Source organism: Xyrauchen texanus, chromosome 6, assembly GCF_025860055.1.
Source record: "Xyrauchen texanus isolate HMW12.3.18 chromosome 6, RBS_HiC_50CHRs, whole genome shotgun sequence".
Classification (NCBI taxonomy): domain Eukaryota; kingdom Metazoa; phylum Chordata; class Actinopteri; order Cypriniformes; family Catostomidae; genus Xyrauchen; species Xyrauchen texanus.
The window spans coordinates 41,919,381-41,931,668 of NC_068281.1; the positions used below are offsets into that span (position 1 = coordinate 41,919,381).

The 12,288-nt window shown below is 39.3% G+C and overlaps 1 protein-coding gene across 1 annotated transcript; it reads left to right on the forward strand.

Annotated features, from left to right (window-relative positions):
* Window positions 1–3,472: 3,472 nt before the first annotated feature.
* Window positions 3,473–10,673, forward strand: LOC127644822 (gastrula zinc finger protein XlCGF7.1-like). The gene is made up of 3 exons (XM_052128220.1): window positions 3,473–3,502; window positions 3,910–4,096; window positions 7,290–10,673. Exons 2-3 carry the CDS (start codon window positions 3,943–3,945, stop codon window positions 7,967–7,969), a joined length of 834 nt encoding a protein of 277 aa, XP_051984180.1. The 5' UTR covers window positions 3,473–3,502; window positions 3,910–3,942; the 3' UTR covers window positions 7,970–10,673.
* Window positions 10,674–12,288: the final 1,615 nt, after the last annotated feature.

Here is a 12,288-nt window from a genome sequence, read left to right on the forward strand (position 1 = left end):
GCATTCAAGGTGGAGGGGGACAGCCTCCCCTTCAGCCTCTCTCTCAGGAATGAGAGCACTGACCGAACTGCGCATCTCTGTGGGTCTTTGGCTCGGGAAGAACACCAATTCGCGAACAATTGCCACTTCAGGGCATAAAGTTGCCTGGTGGAAGGAGATCTGGCTTGGTTGATCGTGTCTACGACTGCAAGTGGTAGGTCACTCGGATCTTCCGCGTCCCATCCAAGGACCAGACGTGGAGGTTCCAGAGGTCCAGAGGGTTCCCCATCCCTGAGAAAGAAGGTCTTTCCTCAGGGGAATTTGCCAGGGAGGTGCTGTCACGAGGAGCGTGAGATCCGAGAACCAAGTCCGGGTGGGCCGATAAGGTGACTTGTGCCGCGTCCTCCCTGATCTTGCACAGCACCAGTACAAGAAGGCTCACTGGGGGAAATGCGTACTTGCGCAGCCCCTGGGGCTAGCTGTGTGCCAACACGTCTGCCCGAGAGGGGCTTCTGTCATTGAGTACCAGAGCGGGCAGTGAGTGTTGTCCTGTGAGGCAAAGAGATATACCTGTACCATGCTGAATCGGCCCTAAATCAGCTGGACCACCGGGGTGACGAAACCTGCATCCACCATCGTGTTGCGGTTGCCAGAGAAATGAGTGGCGCGCAGCGACCTGAGTCGCTGCTGACTCCAAAGGAGGAGATGGTGGGCGAGTTGTGACATATGACGAGAGCGCACGGCACCTCAGCGATTTATGTACACTACTGTCGCGGTGCTATCTGAATGGATCAAGACGTGCTTGCCTCGGAATAGTGTGAGAAAGTTCCGTAGGGCAAGAATTACAGACAGCAACTCCAGGCAATTGATGTGCCAATGCTGCCGGGGTCCTTTCCAGGGGCCAGAGGCTACCTGCCCATTGCACGCGGTGTCCCAACCCTGTTGAGAGGCGTCTGTGGTGACCACAACACATCTGGACACCTGCTGTAGGGGGACTCTGGTCAGAAAACAGACATCTGTCCAAGGGTTGAAAGTCTGATGGCAGGAGGGGGTGATTACCACACGGTATGTGCTGCGGCGCCATGCATCTCGGGATTCGAGTCTGAAGCCAGTGCTGAAGCGGTCTCATATACATCAACCCCAGGAGCCTCTGGAATTGTTTTAGAGGAACCGCTGTGCCGGGCTCGAAGAGAGCGAGGCACCTGAGCACTGACTGTGCGTGCTCGTTCGCGAGGCGCGCTGTCATTGAGACGAGAAAAGAGATGCTCTGAATCGGGACAAACTTGCTCTTTTCGTAGATGACCTGAAGCCCTAGACAGCTGAGGTGCTAAGGAAGGAGAGCCATGACCGCAACGCTGCCATCTTGCAGTGAGTACATGAGCCATCCACAAACGCTGCCTCAGTATGTTTGCTGCCCAGGCACAAGAGGCAGCGTCTGTGGCCATATCCTGGAACTACACAGAGGCGGAAGGGCATCTTTAAAAAGATACGTCCTGAAAAGGACGTCCAACTCCTGCTTGGGTATTGCTTTTTTATGAGTGAAAACAAACTCTTTTAGAGAAATCAAAACTCTTTTAGGAGGGAAAACACTCTTTTAGACAGAGAAAGCGCTGTTGAAGCATCCAGGGGCGTGAACTGCACAGCATGCAGAGAGAGAACGCCAGCTGGAAATGTGCCGTAGGATCCAACAGCAGTGCTTCTTGCCAACAGTGGTGAGTGGAACAGTGGTGAACTTCAGCTTGCTTCTGCACAACTGCTCGGCTACGAAGAAAAAATCTGACTGACATACACATGCCCGCTTCTCTTTATACCTGTATGTCCGGGGATGGGACATGCAAATTCTGTCTGCCAATTTCTCATTGGCCTTTTCTCAAGTTCAGAGGTACGCGAGGCTCCCAAGGAAGACCCCATGTGTCGCTTCATTCAACACAATGTCGAGTGAGTGACAGAAGGGGAACAAGATGTTTTTGTGTGTGTCTTTAAATTCAAATGAGCTGGTGCATTCACAGAATAGGGCGAAGTTTCCGAATGGTTATTTGATAAATTGATTTATTTGTTTTAGAATTTTATCAGCAGTTTTGCAACAATGGATGAGCAACACACACACACACAAATACTGTTACAATATTCACTATGCGGTGTAACGAAACAACACACACAAACAAACATGTCCATCGGCAGTGTCCTTCTACAGTCGTGGGCGGGGCCTGTTAAAAGTGATGTCGCTTTGTACAGAATCTGTAAATGGCTTGTTCTGAGACAGTGCTTATGATTAATGGGGATTAAAGTGGAATTTGATCATTATTGGGTGGTTGTGTACTGCCACACACTGCCAACACACATTTATGCTCAAACACCATGTAAAAGTGAATTTTGCATAAAAGGGCACCTATATATATATATATATATATATATATATACACTGTATATATATTAGAACAATTACATTACCTAAAAATACTTTGATTACATGTACTAAACATGAATTGACATGTTAAAATCAAGATTAATTAAATATATATAAATAATATATTACTATTCTACATTGTATTTTATTTGGCTTAAAATGGTACAGCATAGAATTTATATTAATTTATACATTTTGTTCCGATATTACCTTATTTGGGTTTTTATTAATTGTCTAGATATTTTGTTATTTTACACAGCATGTTTTTTTTTCTCTCATATTTGTATTTTTATTGTACATATGTAAAAATGTAAAAAAAAAAACATGGAAAAATTTTCATTTTTATTAACAGTAACTGAAACATAACTGAAAAGAAAAACTAGCTTAATGCATAACTAAGTAATAAATAAAAATATAAAAGAAGAAAAAGAAGAAATTATACAGTTCCAATGTGCTTACATGTTAATTCAATCAACCATACATATACCTGCATTTCATTTGACCCAAAATTACCTGCACTTGTGTTTACCCTTACTTTGATATTTTCCTTGTTTTTATGTTTAAATATTTGGATAGGCCTACATAGTTTCTGCTCTCTTTTATATATAATTGACCTATAATATGCATAATTAAATTTATAAATATACTGTACATATATGTGCATACTTAAACATCCATACAGATATATATGGAAAAAAGAAATATATATATATATATATACACATACATACAAACATACATACATCCATTTTAAAAATTTTGAATGTCTAATTTGTTAATGTAAGGAAATGTAGTTCCAAATAACTCATAACCTTTGATTAGTCAGTTTATATTTAATTATTTCTACAATATATCTTCTGACAAGTATTATTGGCAATAGATATTTAATATTCTGCTATTTCTTGTGGTGGTGTCAACTTTAACCCCCTTTTTTTAGTACTGGAATTCTCAGAGTTCTAAATAAATATTTGCCTTCTGTGTTGAGAAATAGACAATAATCAGTGTATTTTGTGATTTTACACAGCACGTTTATTGGGACTTTTATTTTACTTCTCCCAACAGCTGTGTTGTTGTGACGTCATAAGGCCTGCGCCGCGTCTCTTTTTCTTTGAAAAGGTATGATTCTTGTTTATTTATTTTTACTTTGTCTCAGAGAACATGCAAGAAACGGGTTAGTAATTTTTTATTTTAATTAAAAAAATGTGTACATGTTAAAATGTTCAATTTTCCGGATTGAGTTAAATAGACAATTTTTTACAGGTATTAATCTTTGATACACGTATACACACGCCATAAAATCAGTGGGCATGTTGTAATTAAGATTTGGGCAAATGAAATGTTTTTAAAATACGATCAAATGGTAAGATTTCATTCATATTAAACTTTATTGGCAAGAGAAACTTAAGTGAACTTTGCCAATGCATTATTAGGCTGTACTTACAGATATAAAACATTGAATGCTGAAGTTAAATTTGCAGAAGTTTAAAATCTCAAAACTATTATTTTCTCTGGCTGTCGTTCAGTCTCTACAAGTATACCTGTCTGCAGCTTGCCGAATGGGTCCAGATGAGGAGGGAAATCTCCAGGTGAAACGACTGAGATCTGTGAGACAAACTGCTGTAAAGATGGAGTTTATTAAAGAAGAGATTGAAGACATCAATATTACACAACCATGCAGAATAAAAAGTGAAGATACTGATGGACAAAGAGGTTGGTGTAAGTTCTTGATTATTCAGTAGTCACTTTAGGGCATAGAAAATCAAGAAATCAGTATAATTGCACCTAATTAGTTAAACCAAAATCATCTCTTGAGAGTGCAAAAGATATACATTTGCTTGGACAAATATTTCATATTCTAGCGAAGGCATTTCTATTTTGTAAGAGGACTGCTGCTGTTTCTTGCGATTGATGTGGTCAGTGTATGGAGAGATGCTTGACAAACAAGTGGAAACAAGTCTGACACTTGGCCACTTCATGCATTTTCACAGATTGGATAGCTGTCTGATGCCCTCAGGAACGCATTCGAGACAGATTGCAATCCGATCACTCAAACCACTTCAGGAGGTGGTTTAAGACGCATTCCAAATGAAACTGGTCAAGTGTAAATGCATCTGGCCGTGCAAGGCGCATAAACTTTACTCCGCCCAAACAGCACTATATAAGCATGAGGAAAACGGGAAATATAACAGCTGCTACGGAGTATTTGCATAGGCCTCGCATCGCGCAATAGATAACAGCAAATTAAGCTAAACACTGCCAATAAGTGCAGCTAACGCGCATGATGTATCTTGCCTACAAGAAGCCCAAAGGGAGGGAAATACTATGTGCACACATAGAGACACACGTGCACTGTTCAAAGTCACTTGGATTCTAAAAATAACTTCCATCTTTTACATTTTCTGCCCGGCATAAGCATAATCATGGAAGTGAACTCTGTGTTATTTGCATAAAGCGTGGGAATTGAAGATCAGATTTGTATCCGCTTGGCAGAGACACATTGATGTGGCCTAGTGTAAATGGAATGTGCTTTTTCAATCAGTTAGCAATCCAATAAGTAAAAACGCACGAAGTGACCAAGTGTAAATGTGCCCTATGAGCAGTCTTTGAAATCTTGTGTGACTAGACAAATGTTTTTTTTCTTTTATGGTTGGCGTTTCACTCGAACAAGTCTTTCACCTCAACTTCTGTTGTTGAATATTTTGTAAGGTGAAATCTAATTAGTAAAATTGTCATTTGTGAAGGGAGGAACAGGCAGAAAGTGGTTTTACCACTTAATTCCTTCATTTACCACTTCATCCCAATATTCAGTTTAATAGGCCTCATTGTAGATTGTGGCACCTTGGTTAAGAACCACTGATCTCAATTATCTTAACATTTTATTGTGGTTTACCACCAGCTTTGAAGGAATTAACTCTAGAATGCATGTGGGTCAAAAATGACCCAGCGTCATAAGACATACATTTTTATGTGGTCTTTTGATTTGCCACTCCATGTATTCCTCAATGAAGGTTCTTCTATCATGCGAAGTGACTTTATACATTTAGCTGAATATTTTTTGAATTATAAGAGAATTTGCATCACTACTCCTTGAATACATCTGTTGGTCCTGTACGACCAATATGTGTTTACTATGACGGGGCTTGACGAATGTAAGAGAGATTTGGGCCATTTGTTTTTGTCCTCATGAGATCCTAACTGAACCAAGCTGATAAGATAGGACACTAAAGTGCTCTGTTCCAGGTTTCTTAACAGCATCTATTTCCAATGGGTTGAAAATTACAGGGGAAAAAAAACCCTTTTTTATCCCTTTTTCTCCCAGTTTGGAATGCCCATTTCCCACTACTTAGTAGGTCCTCATGGTGGCGTGAGATGTAGCGTGAGATCTGCAATCCTCTACCGAAATCAGGGTGGCGGAGGACAAGTCTCCGTTGCCTCCGCTTCTGAGACAGTCAATCCACGCATCTTATCAGGTGGCTTGTTGTGCATGACTCCGCTAAGACTCACAGCACGTGGAGACTGTGAGTCTCCACGTGCTGTCGATCCACGCACAACTTACCACGCTCTCCATTGAGAGCGAGAACCCCTAAAGGCGACCACAAGGAGGTTGTCCCATGTGACTCTACCCTCCCTAGCAATCGGGCCAATTTGGTTGCTTAGGAGACCTGATTGGAGTCACTCAGCTCACCCTGGATTCGAACCCGTGACTCCAGGGGTGGTAGTCAGCGTCAGCTCGCTGTTAAGCATCTCTCCATGCACGGACCACATAATTTGCAAGAAACAGCAACAGTCCTCTTTACTAAATAGAATTGCCTTCTCTAGAATATGAAATATTTGTCCAAGCAAATGGATAACTTTTGCACTCTCAAGAAATTGTTTTAGTCTACTCGCTGAGCTACCCAGGCCTCATATCCACATTCATAATTCACAGAATAGGCCCAATATGTACCTACTGTATATTACATGTAGCAACCAATTTAGTAGCAAGGTTTCCTCTCATTCATATGTTTATTACATTCATCCAATAATCATAACTTTAACTCCGTGACTATATCTTTGATCCTGGTTGTGAAAATATTACACATGGCCAAAAAGTTGACAGCATGACTTAACAGGTGAAAACCCATCATCTGCTCCACTGAACTCTTCACTGAAAAACACGTGTTAATAGCAGGACCGCTGAGGTTAATATTACATTTACGTTTATGCATTTGGCAGATGCTTTTATCCAAAGTGACTTACAGTGCCCTTATTACAGGGACAATCAGAGCAACCTGGAGTTAAGTGTCTTGCTCAAGGACACAATGGTGGTGCCTGTGGGGATCGAAGCAGCGACCTTCTGATTAACAGTTATGTGCTTTAGCCCACTACGCCACCACCACTCCACTTAATACAATGTATTCATGAATTCAGATCTGTAAAGAATGCACAGGAAACATGTGCACAGGTCTCAAGTCAGTGTAAATATTGCCAAATTGGTATTTCGTGGACATTTAAATATATTTGATCCACGATTCATCTCTGTATGCCGGTGTGTCTGATGACCGGCAAGTACACACACCCACTGGTACATCACCGTAAACATCTCTCATTCAGAAATTACAAATGTTTTGTGTTGTTTTCTGGTCTGATTTGGTCACAATATTTCAAAACATCTGTGATGATGCCGTCTGTGTGAATTTCTGAGCTGCTTTTAACTCCTGAAGGCTTTTGTCGCATTCCACAGCACATTGAAGGTATATGGAACTTTGGTCAGAAACATGGCGGCGTGTCTTACAGTAACGTCACATAAAACTGTGTGCTTTATAAATACATTTTCTGTAAGGGAAAGAGGTACATTATGTCACAGCCCTTGTCATCCACCCATATAACCTAATTTCATGTCATCTACCCATGTTCATTTTAGATCTGATGGAGCTGAAGGAGGAAGGTCAAGAACTGAATGAAGTGGAGGAGAAACATCAGTATCAGAAACCTGATCATTTCAAAGCAGAGGAACAGAAATTTAATTGCTCCCAAACAGGAAAGACTTTCTCACAGAAAATAAGTCAAACAACAAGAGCACAAAATGATTTCACATGCCAACAGTGTGGAAAAACGTACACACGTAAAAGAAGCCTTCAGATTCACATAAGAACTCACACAAGTCAGAAGACTTTCACATGTCAACAGTGTGGAAAGAGTTATAGACACAAAGAAAACCTTAATTGTCACATGAAAATTCACACTGGAGAGAAGCATTTGACATGCCATCTTTGTGGAAAGAGTTTCAGCCAAAAAGAAAAATTTAATCGTCACATGAAAATTCACACCGGAGAAGAGCCGTTCACATGTCCTCAGTGTAGGAAGAGTTTCACGCACAAAGGGACCCTAAATAGACACATAAGAATTCACACTGCAGAGAAGCCTTTTACATGTCCTCAATGTGGGAAGAGTTTCACGCAGAAAGGTACCCTAAAGAGTCACATAAGAATTCACACTGGAGAGAAACCTTTCGCATGCCATCAATGTGGAGAGAGTTACAAAGTTCGAAGAAACCTAAAAACTCATATGAAAATTCATTCTGGAGAGACATTACACCAGTGATCTGAGGGTAGCAAGAGGTTTCACACCTAGTAATTTCAAAACTCATCTGTGCATTCACTCCGGAGAAAGACCATTTAAAGGCCTCTGCACACTTCCTACAAAATTGAAGAACGAACATGTATGATGTTATTATAGAACAAAATCAGGCCAAAACGAAGTTGTTTTCTAGCTTGGGTGAACTTTCAGGAAAACCTCTTACTGGCTGCTAATCACCCTCTTATTGCTATTGGTCCTCATCATTGGTAGATTTGACCTGGAGCTCCACCTAGTTTGACAACTAATTCCTGTTCAGTCAGTTAAGATTAGTCAGCATGAACACACCGGTGTGCAGAGCCTTTAGCGAGTTGGTTTAAACTTAACTTCATCTGTACGATAATTTGCGTAGAGGCATTTTCTAAGACCATTTAATGTGATTTTGTAGTAAAATGTAATTATCAAATCTACTCAAATACTCTTGTGTGACTATTAAAGCTGCGTTCACACTGCCAGCAATATGCAGCGACAAAACTACCTCATCTCATTCGTTTTCAATGATAGCTGGCGACTTCCGGCAACCGGATGTGGGCGTGTCCAGCGACGTGACAAAGTTGAGAAATGTTTTACTTTATGCAAATGAAGAGCGACTATTGGGAGCGATAGCCAATACGAGAGAAGATGGTAGAGCTCACGTGATCCTTCACTCTCTCAGCTCCTGCAGTGAAGGAAAGATGGAGGAAAGGCTACTCTTCATACGCACCACTAGTGACCTAAACGCCAGCCACTGGCAACATGCTTCGACAAAGTAGCTGGCAGTGTGTACGCAGCTTTACTCTGTTGTTTGATTTGCTGCTTCAGTCATATGCCATCTGCAGTCCAAAGTGTGATTATGCCTATCATCACTTTTTTTGTCTGTATTCTGCCCATCAACACTCTTTCATACACCCATCTTTGCAGTAGTATCATAGTCATCATACATTACAATAACAGAGTGTAATTGGCAGATATTATGGCCGCAAATAGAATGTTAGCACATTAGCGTCATAAATGCAAAAGGTAAACATGACAAATAACACATCATCTACTGCATACTGGCAGCCCAAAGTTTGGAATAATGTACAGATTTTGCTCTTATAGAAAGAAACTGCTTTTATTAAATACTTTTATTCACCAAAGTGGCATTCAACTGATCACAATGTATAGTCAGGACATTAATAATGTGAAAAATTACTATTACAATTTGAAACAAATTTCATAACTTCTTAAACTACTTCAAAGAGTTCTCATCAAAAAAATCCTCCACGTGTAGCAATGATAGCTTTGCAAATCTTTGGCAATCTAGCTGTCAGTTTGTCCAGATACTCATTTGGCATTTCACCCCACACAACTGTAGGACTTGCCACTTAAGATCCATAACACTCTTTTTGAATTATCTGTTGTCCAATGTCTGTGTTTCTTTGCCCACTCTAACATTTTTGTTTTTCTGTTTCAAAAGTGGCTTTTTCTTTGCAATTCTTCCCATAAGTCCTGCACCCCTGAGTCTTCTCTTTACTGTTGTACATGAAACTGGTGTTAAGCAGGTAGAATTCAATGAAGCTGTCAGCTGAGGACATGTGAGGTGTCTATTTCTCAAACTAGAAACTCTGATGTACTTATCCTCTTGTTTAGTTGTACATCTGGTCTTCCACATCTCTTTCTGTCCTTGTTAGAGCCAGTTGTTCTTTGTCTTTGAAGACTGTAGTGTACACCTTTGTATGATATCTTCATTTTTTTGGCAATTTCAAGCATTGTATAGCCTTCATTCCTCAAAACAATGACTGACTGACGAGTTTCTAGAGAAAGCTGTTTCTTTTTTGCCATTTGTGAACTAATATTGACCTTAAGACATGCCAGTCTATTGCATACTGTTGCAACTCAAAAACAAACACAAAGACAATGTTAAGCTTAATTTAATGAACCAAATATCTTTCAACTGTGTTTGATATAATGGTAAGTGATTTTCTAGCACCAATTTATCATGATTACTCAAGGATAAGGTGTTGGTGTGATGGCTGCTGGAAATGGGGCCTGTCTAGATTTGATCAAAAATGGCTTTTTTCAAATAGTGATGGTGCTGATTTTTACATCAGTAATGTCCTGATTATATTTTGTGATCAGTTGAATGCAACTTTAGTGAATTAAAGTACCAATTTCCTTCCGAAACAGAAAAATCTGTACATTATTCCAAACTTTTGACCGCCAGTGTTTGTGTGTGTGTATGTATGTATGTATGTATATATATATATATATATATATATATATATATATATTAGGAGGTAAAAAAAAAAGGTTTGCCATGTATGTATGATGTATGTAGAGTATTAGTACAGATATTGTCACGATTCACTGTTGTCTGCCCTGTGTTTTGCCTTTGTCATCTGTTCCCCATGGGCTACACTTCCCATAATTCCCTGCCCTCATCACTGCCAGCTGTCTTCCATTGTCCCCACCTGTGTTTCGTCTACTCATTAGTCTTTTTGTATATCATGCCCTGTTGGTTGCTTGTTCTCGGTCAGTTGTTGAATGTGTGTACTTGAATGTATCCTGACCTACCGTGTTTTGTCCGTGCCCTTCGTGGATGTTTTCTCCTGTCTATGTTTTTGTCTCCCCTCGTGGAAGTTTTATTTTGTTCCTGTGTCTCCCAGTTATTTGTATTTGTTTATTTTCATTAAAATCCTTTAATTTTCATTAATGCACCTATATCCAGCTCTCTTGTCTTCTTCCCAGCATTACAGATATTAAGTTAAAATGTTGATTTAGTGATTAGAGAAATAGTTTTTTTTTTTAGTAAAGGACCCTGACAAAAATTAACCATGGTTTTATAACAGTAATACTGTAGTTTCTCTATAGTAACCATGATTTTACTATATATTGTAACCATGACAGTAACCATGTTTATTTTGTGGTTACTGTGATTTTACTGCAGATAACATGGTTGAACTATGGTTTCTGTTGTAAAACACTGATTGTCATTTAAGGGCAAACCTGTTGAAGTGTTTACTAAATTGAATATTCTTTGGATTTAGGAGTAATATTTTATCTGAACAAAGCTAATACCAAACTGTAAAAAACCTGTGACCCTAAAACCATGATACAAACCGAACCATGACAAAATGGAACATTACACCCCTAATATATATACTGTATATCACATTTTAAATAATCTTCAAGTTGTTAAAACAGCTTTTTTTACTGATCTCATGTGAATTCTACTCATAGAATGAGGCATGAAGCCATTGACATTTTAATGTCACATTAGTTGATACTTTACATGTAATCTTGAGCTTTCTCATATGTAAATATAAATAAACCCCTCCCCCAACAGTGTGGCAGTGTTTGTATGTTCGCAAGCGGTTTGTTGTTGATCAGCTGTTTCGAACTCCTTTTTGGCTGTGATCGAAGAAGAACTTTTCTGTATCTGTATGTGTGCCGGGGCCACAAAACTGCACTATGGAAGATTATTTTGTTAAAAATTAACAAAATTACATAATTGGGCAAGTAGGCCTATATTAAAATCCATGTTCAAAACCCCGATTCACTAAGGTAATCCTAGGAAATGTATTTTGAGCTGTCCGTTACTTTAACATGTTTACAAATATTGTTGACCTCTGTGTGTTATATTGCATTATTTTGAGATTCCCAAAGTGTGCGTGTGCAGCTGTTTTCAAATTTGTTTTGCCCCAGTAGCAGAAATGCACAAGTTATTACTTTCCATTGGCTTTTAGCAAATAGTCTGTCTATTTAAAGGTCACTATAGGTACAAGTTACAACTAGTTAGTTCTCCATAAAATGTATCATCATCTTGTCAAAGTTGTTTATAATGTGCAGATTTCATAGCACAGTTATGTACATACTAATTTGTTTATCGTGTCTCTATTGTAAATTTACTGTTAAGGAATTGATTGAGGAAACGTATTATTGTAATAGTTATAAAGCATATTTCTGCATATTATTTTCATGTTTAATAAAGTGCATTTCGTGGCCATCATTATTGAATCCTTGTGTGGCAGGGCGGAGGGCGGGGCCGGGTATGTGGAATCACAAGCCGGCCCCGCCCTCCGCCCTGCCAACCACACCTTGTTTTATGGTGTTAGTTTAGGTTGTTGTTGTGTGCACTGCAGTGCATAATCTACTATTGTAGTTGTCATGTTTAGGAAAGAATAGATGCCTTTTCCGATGTAGCACATTTATTTATTCTTTAAGGAAAGATTACATAATAAAGAATAACTGTTAACTTGCATAATTTAGATTATAAATATTTCAGTGGTGCAACATGCAGTTGATGAGCCTTTTTTTACTGCAAT